At 49.6% G+C, this 25739-nt stretch overlaps 1 protein-coding gene across 1 annotated transcript in view; it reads left to right on the top strand.

Annotated features, from left to right (window-relative positions):
• Window positions 1–25739, top strand: part of SOGA1 (suppressor of glucose, autophagy associated 1) — a 61473-nt gene that overhangs the window by 23896 nt on the left and 11838 nt on the right. Inside the window, exons 3-9 of the mRNA XM_028157770.2 lie at window positions 2332–2490; window positions 13116–13178; window positions 13856–15037; window positions 17267–17413; window positions 19804–19929; window positions 20935–21165; window positions 24416–24520. Coding sequence (XP_028013571.2) covers window positions 2332–2490; window positions 13116–13178; window positions 13856–15037; window positions 17267–17413; window positions 19804–19929; window positions 20935–21165; window positions 24416–24520 — 2013 coding nt within the window. The remainder of the gene's footprint in view (window positions 1–2331; window positions 2491–13115; window positions 13179–13855; window positions 15038–17266; window positions 17414–19803; window positions 19930–20934; window positions 21166–24415; window positions 24521–25739) is intronic.

Below are 25739 nucleotides of genomic sequence, written 5' to 3'. Positions count from 1 at the left end.
GCTGGTCACCTCCTCAGGTTGAGGCCATGGTGGGGACAGAACAACCCACCAGGTGGAGAGGAGCTGGTCCAGGTAGGCGCCCTGGTCCCCAGCCAGGGACATAGCCCTCCCTGAACCGTGGGTGGGGTGGGTGGTTGGGGGAGTATCCCCAGCCAAGCTAGGGCAGATGCAGCTCCCAGATTTCAGTTGTCCACTCCTCCATCTTCCTCCATCTTTGCTTGCTTGGCGTAGTCTTGGATTTGTTTGGTCACCCAATAAAGATTTATTCGGCATTTAGTGTGTGCCAGACCCTGTGCCGCTGCTGGGACACAGAGATGTGAAGGAGCTCAGGCCTGGTCTGGGGCCTTGACCTTTGTCCCACCACTCCTGCCCCCAGGCCTCAGCTGGATGAATGCATGAGTGAATGAATGAATTCGTGATCAGGACAGGAGTTCACTGGATGACCTAACAGCCCCAAACGGGGGGACCATAGCCAGGAGCCCTGGGCTGAACATTTCCAGCAAAAACCCTGCCATCCAACTTAAAAGGGAGGCTGTGGAGTATAGGGCCTAATCAGATAAAATCTGTGGACCAAGGTAAAGCAGTAATTTTGACAATGTATTGAAAATTCTATTTTTTTAGCACCTACTATGCTCCAGCCACCAGCCCAAGCACTATGTCATTTATTTCCCACAGTAGCGCTCATGACTAGACTAAATCAACCCCCTTTTACTGATAACCAGACTGAGATTTTTGAATGGTTAACTAACTTTTCCTGAGTCACACACTCTGAGTGCTGGAATCAGGCTAGAATCTCGTTTTCCCATCTGCAGAGTCCTGGTTCTGATAGTGAGGGGTTGCTCACTCCACTTTGTGGATGAAGAAAGCTCTGTGGCCTAGGAAGGCTGTGGGAGGATTCTCATGGGCCAGCTTCTGGCTGTCTTTGGAGACCTTCAGGGACAGAGAGCGGCAGTGGGCACCGGAGGGAGGGGAAGACAGCGCTGGATTTCCTCTCTGGCCGTTGTTTTTCCTGGCCTGCTTTGCACACTGCCAAGGGGTCTGTGCCGAGCTGGGCCTGGGCCCAGGCAGAGGGCAGAGCCAGGGAGGGCCCTCTTCCCTTCCGGCAGGGAGGAGGTGCCATGGTCATTTCCGAGACTGGCAGGCATGGGAGCTGGGCTATCCACCTCACTCTTGCTGGCAAAGACATTGTACCCCTTGGGGAGGCCTGGCCATGCCGGCCCCTCAACCAAATCCCCAGGGCTCCCCCGAGCTCAGCCCACAATAGCTTTATGTGACCCTGAGCAAGTCACTTGCACGCTAAGCCTCAGATCCCTTGTCAGTAAAATGGGAACCGAATTGGGGTAAAGATGAATGAATCTGGCACGCAGTAGGTATCCAACCAATGGTAGTGCCCAGCCCACTCAGGGCTGGTTGTAATTTATGAACTCAAAAGGGCCCTCCTCATTCCCAGAGGTCTCCTTTCCTGGCCTTTCACCCCCGGCCGGCAGGGGACAGGTCAGAGGGTGTCCTCGAGGGAACGGGTGCTGTTGCTGCAGAGACCTGGAGCCAGGGTTGGAGTCTGCAGCTCTGGTAACTCCTTTCTGCAGGGATGACTTGGACACCGGCCAGGCCTTGTCATTGGAGGCATGTTCTATAGCCCAGATGATGGAAATAGGCCTTGGGGGTCCCACAGTGACCTCCACCGAGTCCTGCCCGTTTCTGGGCTTGTTTCTCGAAGCAGCAGCCACTATTCACCCAGCGCTCACTGTGTAGGCAGCGGGCCAAGCCTTTGTGCAATGGCTGATTTAGTCCTCCTGTTGGGCCTGGGAGGTTGGCCTGTTATTATTGCACCCAGTTTGTATTTAAGGAGACTGAGGCACAGAGTGGGGGGTCACGTGTTGGTCACTGGCAAAGATGGGATGTAAATGGCTCTGGGGTACCCATCTTGCTCTGAGTTTCCTTTTTCTTTAAAATGAATTCCTGGAGCCAGCCACAGGCTCTTGTGAGAATTGGCAAGAGGGTGGCTCCTCAAAAGGAGAGACTTTTGGAAGCATGAAGGAGCCCGGGGTAAATGAAAAGGTATTCCTAAGAACAGGAAGGGCCTTTATAGCTTTCTGGGGGCTGCACTGTGACATAGACATAAGGAACATGGGGAGCCTGGGTTTGGGTTTTAGTTCTACTACTTCCTGGCTGTGTGACCCTTGGTGAGTTCCTTAACCTCTCTGTGCCTCCGTTTTCTCATCTGCCTAGTGGGGGTAATGAGAGAAGCTGCCTGCTGTGGGGTTCTCTGTAGCCCAGATGGGATGACCCCTGAGCATGCCCATGCTCTGCTCATCACCTTCCCTTGCTCAGGTCTCTAAGGACATCTCCGTGCGGCTGCATAAGGAGCTCGAGGTGGTGGAGAAGAAACGGGTGCGCCTGGAGGAGGAGAACGAGGAGCTTCGACAGCGGCTCATCGAGACCGAGCTGGCTAAGCAGGTGCTGCAGACAGAGCTGGAGCGGCCGAGAGAGGTGAGGACCCCGGCCGTCCTGGTTAGGGCCAGGTGGGGGGTGGCAGGCTTATGTCAGCCCCATCCAGCCAGTGTCTCGGCACAGTTAGGCCTCCCTGGCAGGGTTGTTCGTTCACTCATTCCTCCAGCACACGTTTTCTGAGCACCTACTGTGTACACTATGTGCTGGCCACTAAGGACACAGTGGTGAGTGGAAGACATTCGGTTCCTGTCTTCAAGGAGCCCACAGACTAATGAAGGAGACAGTCATTCATCACAGAACCACACAGCCATGCCCAGCACGGGGCTGGCCCTCTGCCTTAGTTTCCTCGTACATCAAATGGGACAGTAATGCCCCAAGGCATTGTGAGGACAGGCTGGAATAACGTACGTGTACACTCAGTGCGGGGCTGGGCCTCTGGCCAGTGTGTCCGTAGAGATCGGGACACTAGACACTTCCTGAATATGATGACCCCCAGACACCAGCTTCTCTGCCTTTGATCGTGCCAGCCCCTCCACCTGGCATGTCCTTTCTTCCTCCCGCTTCTAGGCACCAAGCTGGACACTTATCTTAACAATTTTCGAAGAGGCCCAATGAGGTTATGATCTTACCTATTTGTAGATGAGGAAACAGCCCCTGAGACAGGGATGGATGTCCTTACGGTCACGCAGGGCCCAGTGGGCTCTGCAGAAGGACGATTGGAAACCATCAGCCCAAGTGACCCCTAAGGGCTGGAATCCTCCAGACTCCAGGGGTCTGTGTTCCAGGCAGCTTCTGGCTCCAGAGGCATGGCTGGGCCTCAGCTGTCTGGCTGCTCCTGAGGTATCCTAGGATCGTACATTGTTCCGGGGCACACTCCTCACCTTCCCTGAGGGCAGGCATGCCAGCATTCCAGGAGTACTGAGCTGCCACAGTCCTGAGCTGCCCTTCAGCTGCCCTATTCACAGAGCGTGTTGGTGTGATGTGCCAACAGCTTCTCGGTGTGCAGACGGGGCATTTGCTGCTAAGGGCTGCTGTCTGGCCCTGCCCCTCTCCGGGGCTGGGTGGGAGGCCCCCTCTCTCAGGCGGCCTTCCTGCCTCCCAAGGCCTGGCCCAGAACACAGGACATCATCTTCACACATCTAGTTGCTGCCATCCTTGGGAGTGAAAAGGGGAGACAATTTGAGAAAGTGCCTTGGAGGTCAGACGGTTCTGTTGTGGTGCAGAGGAAACTGAGGCCCAGCTTGCCTGAGTCTGTCCAGCCTTTTCCTTGGCAGAGATGTGGCTGAGGCTTCTAAGTCTCAGTTCTTCTTCTGTGACATTAGGATAAGGACAGTACCCAGTTTACGAGATTGTTCATGATCCTATCTAATAAAAGAGTAATATACAGATTGATCATCACTGCAACACACAATATAGCTGCCCCCATGTGGTCAAAGATCCTGCCCCCATGTGGACACAAGATGGCCACTACAAGATGGCCAGCAGGGGAGGGCAGTTGTGAGGGACCAGGCCTGCAAGGGAGGGCAGTTGAGAGGGACCAGACTTACAAGGGAGGGCAGTTGGAGGTGATCAACCCTGCAGGAGAGGGCAGTTAGGGGTGACCAGGCTGGCAGAGGAGGGAAGTTGGGGGCAAACAGGCTGGCAGGGGAGCAGTTAAGCATCAACCAGGCTGGCAGCGGAGTGGTTAGGGGGTGATCAGGCTGGCAGGCAGAAGCGGTTAGGGGCAATCAGGAAGGCAGGCAGGCAAGCAGTTGGGAGCCAGCAGTCCTGGATTGTGAGAGGGATGTCTGACTGCCCGTTTAGGCCCAATCCCAGTGGGATTGGGCCTAAACGGGCAGTCAGACATCCCTTGAGGGGTCCCAGATTGGAGAGGGTACAGGCTGGGCTGAGGGACAACCCCCCGCCGTGCACGAATTTCGTGCACCGGGCTTCTAGTTATTAATAAGATTGGGGTAACCATAATATGAAGAAGTTAAAAAGTATAAGGTAATGTGGCAGTTTCTGAAAAAGTTAAACATAGATTTACCAAATAAGCCAGCAATTCCACTTCTGGACATATAGCCAAGAATTGAAAGCAGGGACACAAACAGATATTGTACCTGTGTTCATAGCAGCATTATTCACAATAGCTGAAAGGTATAAGCAGCCCAGATGTCTGTTGATGGGAAGCATATAGTGTATTCATACAATGGAGTATTTGTCAGCTGTAAGAAGGGAGAAAAGCCTGATACAGGCTACAACATGGATGAACTTTAAAGAAATGATGGTAAGTAAAATAAGCCAGACACAAAAGGACAAATATTATTCCACTTATATGAGATATTTAGGGTGCTCAGACAGAAAGTAGAATGCTGGTTACCAGGGGCTGGAGGGTAAGGGAGTGGGGGTTAGTGTTTAGTGGGTACAGAGTTTCAATTTGGAAAGATGAAAAAGTTCTGGAGATGAATGGTGGTGAATTCAGTACAATGTGAATGTACTGAATGCTACTGAATTGTGCACTTGAAAATGGCTAAAAATGTATATTTTACCACAATTAAAAAGATACAACTGTTAAAATGGTAAATTTCATATTATGTATACTTTGCCACAATAAAAATAAATAAGGTAGATATTACAGTTGACCTTTGAACAACACAGGTTTGAATGGCTCAGGTCCATTTATACATGATTTTTTTCAATAAGATACATATAACATACAATACATGTGTTCATCGATGGTTTCTGTTATTGGCAAGGCTTCTGATCAACAGGAGGCTATTAGTAGTTAAGATTTGGGGGGAGTTAAAAATTATATGTGGATTTTCAATTGCATGGGAGCAAGTTGGTACCCCTCACCCCTTTGTTATTCAAGGGCCAACTGTGTGACTGTATGTATTAACATGGAACGATCACTAAGGTACATAGTTAAGCAAGAGAAGAAAGTTATAGAAGTATACATATTGTGCAATCCCACTAATTATTTTGCAAAGCCATACAAAACAAACTGGTGTTGAAGCATCTCTCTCTCTCTCTCTCTCTCTCTCTATATATATATATATATATATATATATATGTATGTATATATATATATATATATATATATATATATATATGCATGCAAATGCAGAACAAAAGTCTGGAGAAAAACCCACTGAACTGAAGAATTAGAAAGGGTGGGAGTAGGGTGGAGAATAATTTTTGCTTTTATGCTATTAGTCCTGTAATTAGGGTTGGTTGTTTTTTTTGTTTTTTTTTTTTTTTTTAGGGTTGGTTGTTTTTTAACAACAAGAATGTATTTGAGTATTATTTGTGAAATTTTAAATGCAGTCAAGCATGTAAAAGGCCTTTTGTGGTGCCTGGCACACAGTAGGTGCTCAAGAAACACTGGTTTACTGCCTTTTTGAAGGTGATGTCAGCAAAGCTGGTCTAGCCCTCCCTGGTGTCTCAGGATCTAGGCAAGGAGACGTGGCCCTGTGTTTATTTGCTGACTGCCCCCTCCTTCCTCCCTCTGCTCCTGACATGGTTTCTATGGAGACGAGGGTCCCTTAGCAATTCTTCTGCCAGGGTATTATCAAGATCTGCCTTTGCCATCCTGACAGGTTGCTGTGGCGATGCTGTCACCTGGCTGGGAACAGGAGCCCCTGGACTGGGCTGGTGTGGTTGCCATGGATATTGCTCTTCGCTTGGGGAAAGGGAGGGTGGCCAGCTCTAGCCATGCTCTGCGGTAGCGCTGTTGTCCAGCTGGGCTGCAGTTCAAGAATCATAACACTAGCCTCTCCCTCATCAGTAGCATTCCCCCTTCTTAGGAAGAAAGCCAATATCAGTGTTGACATGACTTACTATAACATAGCTGCTATGCCTGAGGGCTCGCTCTGTACCAGGCACTACACTGAGCATTTTATGTACATCCTCACGTTGTGTGACAACAGCTCCCAGGGTACGTAGTGCTGTCCCGTTTTATAATTGGTAATCTTCTTGGTAATTTTTATACTGCAGTGTAATCCACATATGCTGAAAGTCGCTATTTTAAAGTGTACCATTCAGTGTTTTTAAATATATTCATAATACTGTGCGAATCCAGAACATCTCCATTGCCCCAAAGAACCCCTGTCCCTGTTCGTAGTCATGCCCTATTCCCCCTTCCCTCCAGCCCACGGCAACCACTAATCTACTTTCTGTCTCTGTGGGCTTGCCTGTTCTGGAAATTTCACACAAAAGGAGTCATGAAATATGTGAGCTTTAGTGACTGGCTTCTTTCACTGAGCATGATGTTTTTAAGATTTATCTATGTTGTATCAGTATTTCATTCTTTTTTATGAGCGAATAATAACCCATTGTATGGATATAGCACATTTTGTCTATCCACTTATCAGTTGATGGGCATGTGGGTTATTTCTCCTTTTTGGCTGTTAAGAATAATGCTGCTATGAACACTGTGTACAGGTTTTTGTGTGAGTATATGTTTTCAGTTCTCTTGGGTATATATATACCCAGGAGCAGACTTGATGTATACAGACAGGACTGGCGGGGGGGGGGGGGGGGGCCGCGGGAACAAGGCTCTCTGCTCCCCAAAGCCACACTTACTCTCACAGTGATGCCCTGCCCTCCTTACCCCATCCAGGGGCCTTGCAAGGACTCTGCTGTGTTCTCAGAACCTCCAAAGAGGCGCTCATTCCACTGAGTACCCCCAACTGGCACAGGCTTCTTGTGCCCAATCCCACTCTGATGGGGTAGGAAGGGCGCTGACCATGGGGTCAGATTACCTGGGTTCAAACCTCAGTTCTGCTGGCATTGTCATCTGACGCAGCCTGGCTCTGGTCTGTGTGCTACGCGGCGAACATGAACTCGGAGTCACAGGGGCCTGCGTTTGAATTCTGACATGGTCACCTATTTGCAAATAACTGTACTGCTGGGCAAATCGTGTAACCGTCCATTTATACAATAGGAATATCAACCCCTCCTCAGAGGTGTTTGTGAGAATCAATGGAGACAAGCAGATAAAGCCCTAGGCAGGGACTAGGGACTCGGTAAATATCCATCGCCGTGATCACTACCCACAGGGTGATGTCTGGAGAAGCCTCTCCTTCGGTAAGTGTGTTCCTGCGTCTCTGGAAGGAGCTCCGCACGCCTGCCTGCGAGTTGCCCGAGGAAGGAGCGGTGACATTGCGAGTCAACACCAGCCCTTGGCAGCCTCTGTCCCAGTGACTTTTGATTTGGGGCTCATGCCTACACCACTGTTTGCTTCAGCCCCCCACCCCACCCAGCCAGTGGTCTCCTCCAGCCAGGAGCCACACGGCCTCTCTGTCCAGCTGCTTCGGCCGCTCCGGATGAAGAATGCCTCAGTCTTCGAGAGGCACCCCCACCTGAGGGCCCCCCCCCCCCCCCCCCCGCCTTCAGAATAAATTTTGTACACACAGCACAGTCTGTGTTTTCAGTGAGACCTTTCCAAACATCCCCTCCACGTTTGGTGAAAATCTACCCAGCTGTTTTGGCAGAAGGCTCATTTTATTCCTTGAAGGTCGGTCTTTGTTCCCTGGCGACACGGGAGCATGGAAGGTGTTAGAGGGCAGGGGGCCCCTCCAGGCCTGTGCTCAGGCAGCGTCTGTGTGGGCTGGAGGGCGGAGACATGCTCTACTAGTCTCCGGCAGAACAAGGGAGAACATAGCTCGTGCTTCTAAGAGCCGTTGTTAGACCAAGAGTATTTAGAGGCCCCACCCTGGCTGCTCAAAGGCGGCCTCCTGAGTTGCTGGTGGGGGGGAAGCCCTGCTCCGTGCCAGGTCAGCGTGTGCTCTTGGGGTCTGGCAGTGGGACTGGCATTCCTGTTAGTACCCAAGCTCTGCCCTGCTCACCCCCCCACCTGCCCCTGGGGGCTCCACCGTGGGGCTCTGACAGGCCCTGGCTCCTTGAGGGACACCACAAGCCCCCAGGCTGCCTGGCCAGCTGCTGCCCTGCGGAGGGAGGAAGGCCGTGCTCTGTGAGTCTGCCTTGTTTTCCCTCCAGGGCCGCCGAGCAGTGTGGGAGCCCACATGGCTTAGGTGCGATGGGGAAGGGGCAGCTCCAACCGGCAAAGGCTGGGACCCCTCTGGCCCTGAACAGGTTTGCTGCTTCGGCCCTTCTGATCCGCCCACTGCCCTTACCTTCCGGTGCGGTTCTAGCCACTCAGAGCTCCCTGTCTGCCTGTTGGAAGGTGTTCAGTGACTTTTCTTGGGGAAAGTACCTTTTGAAAACATTTTACTACGAACTTTCCCTCTCCACCCAACAGGTAAAATATGCTTAGTAGAGAAAGACAGGAAAATACAACCATGTAAGGAGAAAAAATTCACCTGTAATTCAATATTCAGAGGAAATTACTCTAATTACCAAATAACTGTTTGGGTGAGAGATATATGTACTCCCAATATAGTTTTTCTACTCATACGCACACAGACATTGAAATGTATATGTATAAATGCATTTTTTAAAAATATATTTTTACTGATTTCAGAGAGGAGGGGGGGAGAGAGAGAGGAGAGAGAGAGAGAGAGAGAGAGAGAGAGAGAGATCAGTGATGTGATTCACTGATCGGCTGCCTCCCGCACGCCCCCTACTGGGGATTGAGCCCGCAACCCGGGCATGTGCCCTTGACCTGACTCAACCTGGGACGCTTCAGTCTGCAGGTCTACATTCTATCCACTGAGCCAAACCGGCTAGGACTGTATATGTGAATTTTAAAATTAAAAAAAGGTAATAGGAGCTCAGTGAAGCAAAACTAGCATTTAAAAAAACACATAAAGGCGTGCCTGGCATACCTCTGAGGGTGGAGAGGCAGATTCTGGCTGCACTGGTTGCCTTGGGCAAGAGAACTGGTGAGGGGTTCACTCATTCCTTCCTGTACTTTTTGACGTTTGAACACATTACCAAAAAGATAATAGAAGGAATCACAGCCACACATAAAAGAAAAGAAATCCTCCCTCACCACCTCCCTCAGTTCTGCTCCTGATTCAAATGAGCAGTTTAGTTGGCATCTTTAAAAAAAACTGGTTTTCATAGTTTGTATCATTTTGGGCCTCTTTCCATGCTCAGACATTGCATATTTCTCTCTCTCTCTCTCGATATATTTTTTAAAAATAAAGATGGGGTTATATTATATGCACAGTTTCTGTAATATACAAAATAATGTAGCACGAACACAGACTGTTGTTTTAAAATGCTGGGTGTTTTGGGGTTTTCTTCTGCCTGAGGTGCTTATTATAAAAGTCAAAGATCACAGAGTCAAGTACACATAGGAAGGAAAGAAAGTCTGAAAGAGCACCTTCTATTTCAGTATCTTAAACACAGAGCCAGAGGCCAGGAAAGCGCTCCAGCGGCCGTGGTCACCCTCAGGCTGGGTAGGAGAATGGGTGGGGTACACAGGGGGACTTCTCTGTCAGCATGGTATAGACTGACAGTGAGAATGTATTTTTGTATGTTAACTTTTAAAAAAATAAAATGAAAAAGAAAAACACAAAAATGCTGGAGGACTATGTCCTCCCTCCAAAAAACCCCACAAAAAAACAAAAACATGGGGGAACAAAAGTGCAAAATGACGTTTTCTGTATCCTCATTGTTAACAGCCTGCTGTACATTCTTCAGACTGTCTCCCCCCGCCTAATGTGGGTGCACACACACGTATACATCTTATTTTTATAAAAATGATAACATGCTTTCTTTTTTTAAATAACAGCTTTATTGAGATATAATTTATATGCCATCAAGTTGGCCTTTTTTAAGTATACGGTTCTGTGGTTTGAGGAAGATTCGGAGCTGTAAAACTATCACCACTCTAATTCCAGAGCATTTTCATCACCCCGAAAAGAAACCCCGGACCCAGCAGTCACTCCCTGTTCCCCACTGGCAACCACTCATCTGTCCACTTGCCGCCTAGATTTGCCTATTCTGGACATTTCATGGAAATGGAATCATAAACTATGTAGCCTTGTGTGACTGGCTCCTGTCACTTAGCGTGATGTTTTCAAGGTACATACATGTTGTAGCCTATGTCAGGACTTCATTTCTTTCTGTGGCTGAACAATATTCCCTTGTGTGGATGTGCCGCATTTTGTTTATCCTTCATCGGTGGGTGGACACTTGGGTTGTAGATTTTGATTAGCAGGTTTGTTCTTTCTTTTACAAGACGTCTTTACCACGTCAGTGAATCTCACTGTCTCTCCATCCTTCTTAACAGCTTTAGGCGTTAGGTTATCTTATTCCTTTATGTGTATGTGATGGTTGGGGCCTCAGGGTGCCTTTGGAGACCCCTGGCTCCTCTTCCTGTCACCTACTTTCTTCCTCCAGGGAGTCCGCAGTGCTTGAGGAGGTTCTGGTCACCGAATCCTTGGCTGGTCACCCCGTTATAGATGATAAAATAGAGTTTCTGGGAGAAGAAGGGGCTCACCCAGGATCACAAATGCAGTGTTGTGGGGTTCCCAGAGTTCAGCTTCCTGCCGAAGTCACAGCCCCTCCCACTTAGCTTGTTGATACGCAAGCTCAGATCGTCAACCTAGCACCCTCACCTCAACCACTCCACATGGGACTCTACCTCGGAGCAACCCTTCCTGGGCCCCATTTGTGAGGTGGGCCGGGGGTGGGGGGGTGGGGGAGGGCTGTTTGTGGAGGGACTTGCTTTGTGGCTCTCACCCCACAAAACGAGTCTTGGTACGCAGCATCTGAAATATCAGCCTCTGCAGACCTGCCTCATTTGCATTTTAAAAGGTGTCTAGGATTTGATTGGACTTGGAGATATACTCAAGAGCCCATTTGGAGTTCATCTTCCTGGCCCTGTGGTTTCTACCTGGGCTGCACATTAGAATCACTTGGGGAGCTATTTTAAAATACTGATGTCTGCGACCTACAGTGGACCAATTACATCAGAATCTCAGGGGGTGGGACCTTGGGCATTGTTGCTTTTTTTTCTTCTTCTTTAAGTTCCCTAGGTAATTCTCATGTACACCCAGATTTCGAACCACCCTGCTGCCTCATCAAAGAAGGCCCATTTTCTGCGTCCAAGTCCTTGGAACTAGATCTAGAGCTATTTCAAGAACTGGTCCCAGGTCAGCTGTGGATTTGCTGTGGGACCTGGCTCTCACCTTCAGAAAAGGGAGGGCTTGGATTAGATCAGTAGCTCTCCCCTTCATGTATTCAAACCGCACGAGAGCATTCTCACAAAATACCTGCCCAGCCCGAAAAGTCAGAAGCAGCCTCAGTGAATCATCCCGCTTCGCAGGAAGACGTGCTCGGTGGAATCATGCATCCAACTGAATGACTCTTAAACACGGCGAAACTTCAGTACTGATTATTGTACCCTTTCCCCCCCGAAACCCCTTGGGCGAGTGCTATTTCACATTCTTGCCATATAGACGTATAAGCCTTCCTGTTTCTCTGTAGCTTCAGTGGAAGGTATTGTGAAATGTTTGGATTTTTGCCAATACGATAGGTGAGAAATGGTATCTCAGTGTAGTTTGAGTTTGCATTTCTCTATTGAGCAGCGTTAAGCATCTTCCTATGCTTAGGAGCCACTGAGAACTGTTTTTCACATCACCACCCCTTTTTCTGTAGCTTTGTTGGCTGTTTTAATTCTCTATTTTGTGAAGCTCTTTGCCTATTTAGGATATTGACCCTTTGTCAGTGTTATGAATTGCAAATATTTCTCCCAGGTTGTCATTTATACTTTTACTTTGCTTAAGATGTGTTATTTTTCCATGTCCATTCTGCTTATCTGATCAAATGCATCAGTTTTCTGCCCCTATCACTTCTGGATTTTTGAGTCATGACTATGTGTTATAGTCTTATTTTCCTTTCATCTGCATGCAGACTTTTACAATTTAAATTGAGGTCGGTCCCTCATCATTTCCAAGGCCCCTGTGGATTATGATTTGTTGCACCCATATTCATTCATTCTGAGTTAAAGTCCCACTAGAATGCCAGTTCCATGAGGACAGGGTTTCCTCGGAGGTGGAGCTTTACGTGCAGAGACTATTGGAAGGGCCCCCTTGGGAATAACACCATCAGGGAACAGAGGGAGAAGTGGGGCTGTGGAGCCTTCAGGCCAGGGGCTCAGCCAGTCTCATGGGGAGCTCTGGAGCTTGGATGGCCCTTAGAGCTGCCCCGAGTTGAGGCAGTGGAGTGTGGACCAGTCGCTGGATGTGGGCTGCCCTCAGTCAATGGCCATTGTTGTGAGGGGGACTCAACGTTGCGGTCTTAGCAGTGGAGGAGGACGAGTGCGCCGGTCCTGAAAGGGGGATCTGGATGGAGCATCCGCCCCAAATACCCGTCTGTCTTGGCACCTGCTGTATTCTCTCTGTCTGTCTGTCTGTGCCTAGCATATAATAGGTGCTCAGGAAGTCTTTGGTGAATGACTGTCAAGAACAGAAACCCAGATATCCGGGTCTTAGCCAGGCCAACTGGATCCAAAGTGGCGGTGGGAGAGAGGGGAGGCTCCCTGGGCAGGTGTGTTCAGAATCATCTCCTGAAGTGCTTCTGGCCTGTCCCCCATTTGCAACTCACTGGGTGGTCTTGGGAGTCCCTCTGGCTCAGCAGTTGGTGCTGGTCAAGGCCTGGAGATGGCTGGGCTGGGCTGGGCGGAGGAGGGGACCCTCAGTGAAACTATAGGCTCTGTGACTTCTCCCTCCTGAGCTTTCAATGCTGACTTTATTTTACTCTCCCTCCAGCATTCCTTGAAGAAAAGAGGAACGCGTTCCTTGGGAAAGACAGACAAGAAGCCTTCGGTGCAGGTACTTCCCAGCAGCCCCCACAGACCCCAGTGTAGCCCCTGCTGGCAGGTTTTAGTCTTAAGGCTTAAGGCCTCACTCCACGTGGCCTGGGGGTTTCTCAGAGATCCTCGCCCCTCTCTAGCTTTGATTCCATCCTCCCCTTGTTCCTTGCTGTCCACTTCATTTCCCAAAACCGTGCCCTGAACCCGTGGTTCTCACACACTCAGATGGATAAAGTGCTATATGTAGCATAGGCCGGGTATAGGATACCGTTAGCCTCAAGTGCTGGATTGTCGGGGTGCCAGGCATTTTTCATGCATTATCTCATTTAATCCTCTCCATGGCTCTGTGAGGGAGGGGGTGTTATGGTCCCATTTTATAGGTGAGGAAATTGTCGTAGTCATGTTAGTGGTGGTAGTAACAGCAATGCCAGTCACCTTGGCAAAAAATGTTGCCTACTCCAGGAAGCCCTCCTGGACTCCCCAGGTTACGTGTGGTGCTCTACCGTTGCTGCTTTATCAGCGTTCCCCTCTCTGCTTCCCTCTGGACCCCCAGCTCCTTGAAGGTTGGGGCTTCCTCTGCTTTATTCCTGTGTCCCCAGCACATAGTCGGTGCTCCCAGAGATGCTATGGCTGGTATATGGCTCCTAACACTCATCTTCCTGGGTCCTCTCTGTCCCTGTGCCCATCGGGCCCCAGGAGGACAGTGCCGACCTGAAGTGCCAGCTGCACTTTGCAAAGGAGGAGTCGGCCCTCATGTGCAAGAAGCTCACCAAGCTGGTCAAGGAAAACGACAGCATGAAGGAGGAGCTGCTCAAGTACCGCTCGCTCTACGGTGACCTAGACAGCGCCCTGTCGGCCGAGGAGCTGGCAGATGCACCCCACTCGCGGGAGACCGAGCTGAAGGTGCATCTGAAGCTGGTGGAGGAGGAGGCCAACCTGCTGAGCCGCCGCATCGTGGAGCTGGAGGTGGAGAACCGAGGCTTGCGGGCCGAGATGGACGACATGAAGGATCACGGAGGCAGCGGAGGGGGTCCGGAGGCCCGCCTGGCCTTCTCTGCGCTGGGCGGCAGCGAGTGTGGGGAGAGCTTGGCAGAACTGCGGCGGCACCTGCAGTTCGTGGAGGAGGAGGCGGAGCTGCTGCGGCGCTCCTCGGCCGAACTCGAGGACCAGAACAAGCTGCTGCTGAGCGAGCTGGCCAAATACCGTTCAGAGCACGAGCTGGACGTGACGCTGTCCGAGGACAGCTGCTCCGTGCTCAGCGAGCCCTCGCAGGAGGAGCTGGCGGCCGCCAAACTGCAGATCGGTGAGCTCAGTGGCAAAGTCAAGAAGCTCCAGTACGAGAACCGCGTGCTCCTGTCCAACCTGCAGCGCTGCGACCTTGCCTCCTGCCAGAGAACACGGCCGATGCTGGAGACGGACGCCGAGGCGGGGGACTCTGCCCAGTGCGTGCCCGCTGCCCTGGGCGAGGCCCATGGCCCCCATGCCACCCGGCTCTGCAGAGCCAGGGAGGCCGAGGTGCTGCCTGGTCTGAGGGAGCAGGCCGCCCTGGTCAGCAAGGCCATTGACATCCTGGTGGCCGATGCCAACGGCTTCTCAGCTGGCCTCCGCCTCTATCTGGACAACGAGTGTGCCGACTTCCGGCTGCACGAGGCCCCCGACAACAGCGAGGGCCCCAGGGACACCAAGCTCATCCATGCCATCCTGGTCCGGCTGAGCATGCTGCAGCAGGAGCTTAACGCCTTCACGCGGAAGGCAGACGCGGTCCTTGGGAGTTCTGCCAAGGAGGCGCAAGAGCCCTTCTCGTCGCTGACCCCCTTGGGCTCCCAGGCGCCCTCCAAGGAGATTCTTCTGGCCAAAGACCTTGGCTCAGACTTCCAGGTAAGAGGCCCACGTCCCAGGACCTGTTGCTTTTCTTTGATAGAGCCTTCTTTACTGAGCCACAACATACAGAGAGAGGGGTACCCAGAGCCCAGGCGTAGAGCTCAGGATTTTCCCAAGGTGAGCACCGTCACTGTGTTCGTATACGCACTGCCCAGAACAAGGACCAGAAGCCGACCAGCACCCCTCCTCGTGCCCCTGTGCAGCCACAGTGCCCCTTCCCAAGGTGCCTCTTGATTTCGTTTGGTCTGTCTTTGAACTTCATAGAATTGACTCTTCCAGGACACATTTGTGCCTGGCTTCCTTCCCTCACCACATGTTCGTTGTCCCATGTGGCAAGAGTTTGTTAATTCTCTTTACTGGATACAATCTCATTGAGTGAATATGCCAAAATTCCTTACTTCCTTCCTATTGATAGATATAGGGCTTGATTCTGAGGCCCTGCCTTTTTTTTTTTCAGGTTGCCCTTTCTTCTTTTCTTGTTTCTTTCACAATTTTGTATTTTAAACTGAGTGTTATTGAAACAAAGAACTTTTCTTCAGGTCATATGCCAAGGCCAGAAACTTGGCTTTCTAAAGGTAATGAATGACCTTGTATGTCTGGATGTCCACACAATACTACTTAGAAAAATTAAAATAGCAAATGTATTTGTCCCCCTAAAAAGCATTATTGACAGAGTAGTCCATAAGCATTCAAAGCGTTTCAGAAGCACCCGAGTAAATAATGAACGCCTCGTCCCGGCCGGGATGGGTCAGTGGTTGAGCATAGTCCTGTGCACCAAGAGGTCGCAGGTCGCAGGTTCAATTCCCAGTCAGGGCACATGACCGGGTTGCCGGCTCGATCCCCAAGGGGTGGCCAGTCAGTGATTCTCTCTCATCATCGATGTTTTTAACTCTCCCTTTCCCTTGCTCTCTGTCTAAAAAAACACGCACAAAAAACATACTTAAAAAAAAAAAAAAAAAAAGATGTAAGCCTCCTCCTTCATGGCTTCTCACTCCCTATGGGTCTGCTTTTAACAGTCTGGAGCAGCTCTGGCCAATACAGTGGCCTCTAGCCACATGTGGCTACTTAAATTTAAATTAATAAAAATTACATACAATTGAAAATTCAGTTCCTCAGTCGCAATAGCCACATTTCAGGTGCTCAGTAGCTGTATGTGTCAAGGCGTGTAGATCTATAATACTCCATCACCACAGCAGGCCCTTCTAAATCTCTCTCTACATAGACTCTCGTATATTTATTTTTTTCACCCATATCGTCTTTTGTTATACCTGCTGTTACCACACAACTTATTTGTCTCGTGCCATGTATCTGTTGGTTCACTTACTTATGATGCTGTATTTATTGTTCATGCACTTTTTGTGTTCAGCGCTGGAGGTGCCATGTTAAGCAAAAACAGATAGAGGAGTCCTGCCTCCCACCCCACCCTCCCGCCCATATCATCTAGCAGGGAAGAGAGATGTTAATAAAAAGATGCCAGTGAGTGTGAAATTACAAACTGAGGTGAGGGCTTTCAAGGAGAAGTACTTGGTTCTATGAACAAGGAACTTGACGTAGACCCTGGGTCAGGGAAGGCCCCTGACGGGAGCTGAGACCAGAAGGGTGGGTTACCAGGGGAAGAATGTTCTGAGCAGAGGGAACAGCCTGTGTGCCAAGGCGTTGTGGCCGGACGGAGGGAGCATGGTGTGCCCAGGAACTAAGAGGAGGAACGAGGCTGGGCTGCAGAGAGCATCGGGAAGGTTTGACTCCATCCTAAGAGCAATGGGATGGGTCTTGCCGTGTCTATACGGAGAGATTTGGCTCTTTTCTTTTTCACAGCTACACAATGTAGTGGTGCCGTAATTTATTTAATCGGTGTCCTGTTGGTGTTGCTTGTTTAAGCAAGCAGACTGCCCCATGTTAGGTCCCCCTCTTGGTTCTTTTTGAGGTAGGAACGAGCTGGGCCTGCACAGGATAGTTGAGGCTGGCTCAGAGATTTAGGCACAGGACAGACACTCACAGAATCAGAGTTTCACTTTCCACTTACCTAGCCATTCATCCTGTCAGCAGACATTCATGGAGTGGTTGCAGTGCCCTAACCAGGGCTAGGTCTGGGCCACAGAGGTCCCAGCCCTCAGGTGGGTGGTCAGAGCCTCTGGCGGAGCCCAGAGGCCTGGGGTGGGGCTGTTTCTGGCACCCCTCGGGGCTCATCCCCGTGGCTGTTGTGGTCTCTTCTGCCTGCGCCTCTAGGTGCAGCCACCTGACTTCAGGGACCTGCCGGAATGGGAGCCCAGGATACGAGAGGCCTTCCGCACTGGCGACTTGGACTCCAAGCCCGACCCCAGCCGGAGCTTCAGGCCTTACCGAGCTGAAGACAATGATTCCTACGCCTCTGAGGTGGGCCTGGCCCTGAGCAAGCAGCGGGGTGGGGAGGAAGAGAGTGTCTGGGGCTTCCCAAAAGCAGCAGGATCCGTGGGGGATCTTAGCTGGTGATGATAGGGGTTTTTGAGTATTCCGTTTGGTTTCAAGCTTCCTGGAAGCCAGGACAAAAAGGGAAACAAGGAAGTTCAGGCCGTTCTCATGGCCTGATAAAAGGAAGCTTATAAACTCAATAATTTACGGCATTTAATGGAGCCACTGATTTATGTACAGGAAGGCAGCAGTCTCTACTGTCAGGCGACTGGGTTCAAATTGTGGGTCCACTGTATACTGTCTGTAAATCACTTGACCTCTCTGATCCTCAGTTTCTCGCCTTTAAAATAAAGCGATCCCTCATAGTGTGTTGAAAGTATTAAGTATACAAAAAGCCTCAGCTTTAGCCTGGTCCATGCTGGGTGAGGAGGAGGAAGAGGAGGAGGATTGCCGGAAGCCAGTTCCAGCAGAGGATGACACATCACTGGGCTTTAGGGACCTCCCATTGTGACTGTGTGACTCTGGGCAGGGACGTGGTCTTACTCGGATGCAGCTTTCCCGTCTGTAACATGGGAGGATTCGAGTTGGTAGTGGCTGTAGAATTGCTAGGATTCTCTGATCCTTGAGGACTTCTGAGTGGTTCCAAGCCCTTCCCAAACCTGCAAGAGAAGGGTCCTATCACCCAATAGGGGAGTGAGGGCCTGTGGTGGGAGGTGGGAGCAGGCTGGGAGAGGTCAGTGGGGGAAAAGGAGACATACGTAATACTTTCAGCAATAAAGAATTGAAAAGGAAAGAAAAGGGTCCGATAGACTGCCTTGGACGACCTGCCTGAGGGTCCCGAACCGTGGAGAGCCCTGTGTGTGCCCTAACCTGAGCATTCTTTTCCTCTGAGCATTCCTGGGAAGGCACTTTGGAGTCCCAGGAAGGCCAGTAGGCAATCTATGCAGAGCGAGTAGCTCCCTTGAAGTTGAAAGATCAAATTCTCTCAGTGGTTAGAGTTTCCTAGCAGCCGTGGCCCAAAGGGGGAGGGGCGGAATCAGGAGATACTTAGTTCTCATTTTCTGAGAAAAGGAAATAGGCCAGCTCACCTGCAGAGAAAATAATGTCCTGCACGCATTCAATTATTGTTTCATTCAACCACTCCTTATTGATCAGTTACCATTTGCCAGGCACTGTGTTGGGTACTGAGTTCACGGAGAACCCTAGAGATAGCAGATCTAGCCCTACAAGGATTTTTCATACAAAACAGGAGTATAAGATAAACCTCAAGTCAGTGCCTTCCATTGCCAAATTTCCACATTATTGGCCAGATAAAAAAAAGTGTATTTTTTTCATAGTGGGACATCGTGGCACGCCTGGGAAGGTTTGTGTAAGGGTGGAACTGACATTTCCTTTTTCTTCCTCCTGCTTAACATCCATAAACATTTCCCTCAGTTATTAGAAATACATAAAACATGTTAAAGTGAAGTGTAACATACATACAGAAAAGCACTTGCATTGTAAGTGGACAGCTCAAATAATTTCCGCAAACTGAACACTCCTGTGTAATCAGCAAGCAGATGAATGAACAAGCATGCCCTGCCCAGGAGTCCTCTATGTCCTCTTCCGGTCACCATCCTGATTTCTCACAGAATAGGTTCGTTTTGCCTGTTTAGCTACAAATACTTATAAGCGCAATTTCCCGTGAAAATGTAGAGTTTCATTGTCGTTTTCTTAAGATGTTATTACATAGCAGCACATAGCTACAACACAGTCCCTAAGCACCATTGCATAAAGGTACAAAGAAGAAAGCCAAGATCATAAGATTATCACGTAGTTAACTACTCTTAACATTTATTGTGTGTCCATGCCCTTCATGTTTTTCTATTGAGATACATCTTTTTAAACTCTTTACTGAAGTATAACATCACATAATATACATATAATAATATGACAATGTACATACAATAAAGGACACCATCCTTAATGATATAGTTAATGGATTTTACCTATGTGTATACCCCTTTAACACATATATTGATTCTCATCATTACTATCTAAGTTGTAACTTTTGCGGTTATAAACAATGAGATAGTGAACATTTTTGCAACTCAAACTCTGTTTCCACAGTAAATTATTTTCTTCAAGTAAATTTTAAAAAGACACATTATCAAGTTAAAATTGTAATAGCTAGATTTGGCGCGCACTGTTTTGTTTCATCATCATGATGAACCGCTGAGGTAGGGTCAGCCATCGTGCCCGATTTGTACTTGAAGGACAGCTTGGGTCTGACTTACTGCTGTTGCTCTCCTACGACTGTTGTCCTCTGACCACAGCTTCTCCCCTCCTCTTGTTCTCTCCCTCCTCATTATTCATGGCCCTCTTCCCTACCCCAGATCAAGGAGCTGCAGCTGGTGCTGGCCGAGGCCCACGACAGCCTCCGGGGCCTGCAAGAACAGCTCTCCCAGGAGCGGCAGCTACGGAAGGAGGAGGCTGACAACTTCAACCAGAAAATGGTCCAGGTGCGTGGTGCTCAATGCCCTACCTACACTTACTCCAGCCTCCCTTCCCTCATTTGAAGGCAGAATTCTCAGAGGTCCACAAGTCTTAAGAAGGCAAGAATGTCAGGGGAAACCTGAGTCTTCCTGCCTCATGGTTGTGGCGTGTCGCTGCACATGGGATCACCCATTAGCTGTGCTGTGCTGGAATCCGGGGCTGGTCATTGGCTGCCTTTGTGACCTCCTGTCTCGTCTCTGAGTCTCAATTTCCTGTCTATGAAGTACTACCCCCATCAGAGCTGAAAATCTGTAGCCGAAAGGCCGTAAGTCTGGCTGGTAATCAAGATGCTAATCCTACTAATAGAAAGCATTTATTAAGCCCTTGCTGTACCTGTATGTCAGGGCTGTGTAATGCACTTTCCACACATTATGTCCTTTAATCCTCAGATCTTCCCTTATGCTGTGTCCCCGTTTTACTGACAGGGAAACTGATTCCCAGAGAGCTGAAGTACTTTTGCCCAGGGTTGCACATCCAGGCAAAGTGAGGCTAGGATTCTAATCAGGGTCTCTGGCTCCCTCTTAGCCGTGACATGGCATTGCTTTCTCTAGGATATTACATGTGCTCAGTCTTCGTCACTCCCAGCATGCCCTTACCCCTCCCTGCCTTCATTGCTCACCCTCCCAAGTTCCTCATTAAATGTGAGTTCATGCGAAACATTGGCACGAAGTACATGCTTATTAGATTATGTCATGGTTTTTATAATCAAACAGAGCTGAATTCAAATCCCAGCTGTTTTCGCTGATTCAGTAACTGATTGCTGTTGACTTTATGAGTTCCTCCTCCCTGGAGTAGCAGAGGGCAGTGTTTAGCTCAACAGAATGAGCTGCTAGTGGTGGAATTCCTGGCAGGAATCACCAACAAACACCACCCAGATTTTCTTCACTGCCCTTGTCAAAAGCCTGGAATGGGGTGGGGTGGTGCCCAGGAAGACAGCTGGGTTGCTCATGCTCTTCTTGTTCACCTCGAAGCTGAAGGAGGACCAGCAGAGGGCGCTCCTGAGGCGGGAGTTTGAGCTGCAGAGCCTGAGTCTCCAGCGCAGGCTGGAGCAGAAATTCTGGAGCCAGGAGAAGAACATGCTGGTGCAGGAGTCCCAGCAGTTCAAGCACAACTTCCTGCTGCTCTTCATGAAGCTCAGGTGGTTCCTCAAGCGCTGGCGCCAGGGCAAGGTTTTGCCCAGCGAGGGGGATGACTTCCTTGAGGTATGTTTCCTCTGGGACTGGGACCGGGTCGAGGGTGGTATGGGGTTGGTAGTCCAGAGGGACACCCAGCTGGCATCGGCACAGCCCTGAGGCTCCTGTACAAGCCATCAGCTTGCAGGCTTCATTCAGCATCTGTTTGTGAGAGCCAGCTCTTTACTGGGTGCTGTGGCAGGTGCTGGGGATACCGTGGTGAAGAAGATAGACTGGGTTCTGGCCTCAGCGGGAGAAAATCTCCTTGGGGGGCTGGTAGGTCTCTAATTCTTGTTCATTTCCCTTTTTAACAAAACCTCAGAGTCTTCAGCAGGCAAGAGCTATGTAGGTGATTTTAATAATCTAGTTCTGTTGATATTCCATTATATGCAAGTATAGTGTGCACTAATTTTTTTTTACTCCTTTAAGTATAACTTACACACAGTAAAGCGCACAGATCTTAAGTTACACGTGATGAAGTTGTATAGTGTACACCTGTGTCGCCCCCACTGGTCACAATAGAGCACATTTCTAGTGCCCCAGTCAATATGTCCACCCCAGCAGTCAGCACAGTTCTAATTTCTTACACCATCAATTACTTTTGCCTATTGTAGAAGTTTATATCAATGCAGGTAGTCTTTTGTGTCTGCCTTCTTTTGCTCACTATAAGTTTTGAGATTCATTCATGTTTTGCATGTAGAAGTAGTTCATTTTTTATTGTTTATGTTTGACTTATGAATATACCTATTTTATTTTTTATGTTACCTTCGATATATAGCAATGGGGCTTTCCATTTGTAGTAATAATACTTTCCTTTTTTAGACATATTTATTTAACTAGAAGGAGTAGGTTGACTTAAAAACATTCATGAGAGTAGAGGTAGTATTTGGATATGGCAGGAAACATGAGGAGTGGAACTCTGGGAAGGACTCCCATGGCCCTCAGCCTGTGCAGGATCCTTTGTTCCTCAAAGCCCCTGTGCCCCTTCGTCAGCACTAACATTGCCGAGAGGAGGGAGCACAGAAGGGCATCATACCTCAGTCACACCCAGCGGAGTCGGCACTGCTTACCTTGGCCTTTTGGGTACAGGTACCTCTGGTCTAGCCCAAGCTTGGAAAAAATTTGCCTGACTTTCATTTGATAGCAAAACCTTTATTTATTCCATTTCATGTTAATATTCATATGTTTATAGGGGAAATACTAGTGTCTTGGAGCATAGGGTGTTACACCAGACTTTACCTGGGTTGTTACACAATACTAGAGGCCCAGTGCACGAAATTCATGCACAGGCAGGGTCCCTAGTGGCTGCTGGCTGCCAGCCGGGGCCTCCCTTCCCCCCAGCTGCCTGCTGTCACCGCTGGCCAGGGGGCCTGGCTGGCTGGGGGAAGGGGCCACAGGCGGTTGGCTAGCTGGCCCCGCCCTCTAGTCAAACTCCTGGTTGAGGGGACAATTTGCTTATTAGGTTTTTATTATATAGGAGGATAGAATGTAGGTGCCATTATTATTCTAAATCTTGATTAATTCTGAATTCCAAGCACACCTGACCCCAAGGATTTCAGAGAAAGAGTTGTGTACCTGTGTGTATAGATAGGAGATTGTATATTTAAGTACTCGTGGCTGGGGACAGAATTGGATTGTTTCTTTATCCAGGCCCTGTCCCCTCACACACACACACTTTCCAGCCTCTGCACCTTCCTGACCCTAGAAACCCTTATTCATGTGATTTCTAGGACACGCGCTTGGTTTCTCCTTCGCCTCACTGGTTGCTCCTTCTCCATCTCCTTGGCTGGGCCCTCCTGTTCTCCCTGACCTGACCGCTGAACGTCAGAGTCCCGAGGACTCAGCCCTCAGGCGGCATTTCTCCTTCACCTGCACTTACTCCCTGGGGGAGCTCATCCAGGCTTATGGCTTCCATGGCCGTTCCTGCACCTTGTGAATCTATTCGGAATCTGACCCAGCTGCACTTCCCCACCCCCACCTGAGTCATCATCACATCTTGTCTGGATTGTCACAGTAGCCTCCTCACCCATCTCTCCGCTCCTGCCATTGTACCCTTCCACCAAGCATCTTATATTCACACGGGTACAGGGAGGTACCAGGCAGCCTGTACTCCGTGTGGATGGTGCCCTGGGAGTTGTGTGATATGGGGCTCTGTTGCTGCCCTACATCTCCAGGGGACACCTAGAGGGATTTGTGAAACTGAAAGTCAGGCCAGTGTCCCTCCTCCCCTGGCTACCATTTCACCCGGAGGAGAAGCCAGAGTTCTGCAGTGGCCTGCTCCACCCGCCCTGTACCCCTCTCACTTCCTCAGACAGACCTGTTCCCCCTTCAGGGCCTTTGCATTGGTTTTGTCCTTTTTCTTGGAATTCTCAACCTGCAGTTAAGCTCGCAGCTTATTCTCTGACCTCCTTCAGGACGTGGCCCAAGTATCACCTTGTCTCCAAGGCCTTCCTTGACCACCCAGGCACAGCACACCCTAGCTCCTTTTCTTGTTCTCTTTTTTTCCATAGCGCCTATTATTATGTGACATTCCACATATTTAATGACATTTCATACATTTCACATATTTGTTTGTTTTCTTGTTACTGGAATAGAAGCTAAAGGGTTTTGTGGTTTGTTTTTGTCTCTCTTGCTCACTGGTGTATCCCCAGTTCTGAGCACAAAGCCTGGCTCATGGTAGGAGTTCAATAAATATTTGTTGAGTGAATGATGAATGTGCACCCCAGTCAGAAGGTGGCTCCCTTCTGCTTCATTCCTATCCTGAACTAGTACCCTGGTCTCCCTGGCCAGGCCTGGACTGCTGCTCAGATTCCATCAGCAACAAACCCTGCCTCCCAGGAAATCTCCTTCCTGTCAACCTAAACCTCTGGTTCCCTTTTCTATAATCATGGGGTACCTGTGTCTTTTTTATTCCAGCCACTGTGCCTACTTTGACCTGGCCTGACAACATGTCATTTCTGAGTAGCTTTCAGAGAGACGCCTCATGGTGTTTGGGGCAGAGAAATGGTGGGAGGCCAGAAGTGCCTGACTCTCCAGCTGTGCTCCCGGTCTAGATGGCGCCCAGGGGTCAGAGTTAAAATGTGGGGAATCGGTGCTCAGCTGGATGCCTCTGAGCCATCCTGCACCACAGATCTTGTTCTGTCTTCCAGTCTGGCTGTTCAGTCCACTTTCTGTCTGGGCCACTAGCCTGAATCCCCTCCTCCTGAGGGTCAGACGCCCACGCATGATGCCTTTCCACCCATTTGATGAGTGTGGTGTGTGTGTTTTTTTTTTAAACTAGGTAAATAGCATGAAGGAGCTGTACCTGCTAATGGAGGAAGAGGAATTAAATGCCCAGCATTCTGATAACAAGACCTGCATGGGGGACAGCTGGACCCAAAACACGGTTTGTTCTCAGCCTGCTCCCAGTCCTGTCCTGTCCATTTCTTTCTTTGTCTACTTAATGACCACTTCCTGCTACCTTCTCTGATTGTCTTGTACTGGGCACCAGAGCTGCAGAGGGTTATTGCCTGGTCACTGGCCCCAGATGCTCAGTGTTGTGGGGTATATACATCATCACAGGGCAGTGACGGGGGCCAGATGGTGGACTGTGGGGTCACAGACAAGAGAACAATTAATTCTGTTGGGAGTGTAGCGGACAGTGTCACAGAGAAGTGGTTATTGGTGGTGGGGGTATTTTTTATATTTTTTTAAATTGATTTCAGAGAGGAAGGGAGAGGGAGAGAGAGAAATAGAAACGTCAATGATGAGAGAGAATCAGTGCTCGGCTGCCTCCTGCACGCCCCCTACTGGGGATCAAACCCGCAACCTGGGCATGTGCCCTTGACCTGAATCGGACCTGAGACCCTTCAGTCCACAGGCCGGCACTCTATCCACTGAGCCAAACTGGCTAGGGCTACGTGGTGGTGGGTTTTGAAGGATGAATAGGAGTTTGCCTAATAGAGAATGAGGGGAAGACTATTCTGGACCAAGAGAACTGTGTGTGCAGAGGTGTGGCAAGGTATTCTGGGATTCCTTGCATTTTGGAATGTACATAGTGGAGATGAGGACATCAGGCTGGAGTCATATGAAGATGGACCTTGTGGTCTGGGGTCAGGAACTCTCAAATTAAGCCAGAGGTAGAGAGAACAACGGGGTCAGGCTCCCAGGGCACACACAGTGAGCTTGGGTACGGGTGGGAAACAAGCCTTGGGCGAAGGAGAAGAGATTCGGGACCGAATCAGGCATTCAGGGAGGCTCCATGGTTCGGACCCCTTATCTGGCCCACAGTGGGTCAGAGAGAATCCTGGGCAAGGAGAAGGATCCAGGACCTCGACACTGCAGGGCCTCAGAGAAGCCAGGGCCCGGTTCAGGTTTAGGCAGCGTCATTATGGCTATAACTGCAGGGTTTTTGTTTATGTGAGGCTGGCATACATGTTGGCCTAGGACAGTGGTTGGCAAACTCATTAGTCAGCAGAGCCAAATATCAACAGTACAACGATTGAAATTTCTTTTGAGAGCCAAATTTTAAACTTAAACTTCTTCTAACGCCACTTCCTCAACATAGACTCGCCCAGGCCGTGGTATTTTTGGAAGAGCCACACTCAAGGGGCCAAAGAGCCACA

The sequence above is a fragment of the Eptesicus fuscus genome, chromosome 12, assembly GCF_027574615.1.
Source record: "Eptesicus fuscus isolate TK198812 chromosome 12, DD_ASM_mEF_20220401, whole genome shotgun sequence".
In the NCBI taxonomy this organism is placed as follows: domain Eukaryota; kingdom Metazoa; phylum Chordata; class Mammalia; order Chiroptera; family Vespertilionidae; genus Eptesicus; species Eptesicus fuscus.
This window is presented reverse-complemented; position numbering and strand designations above follow the sequence as displayed.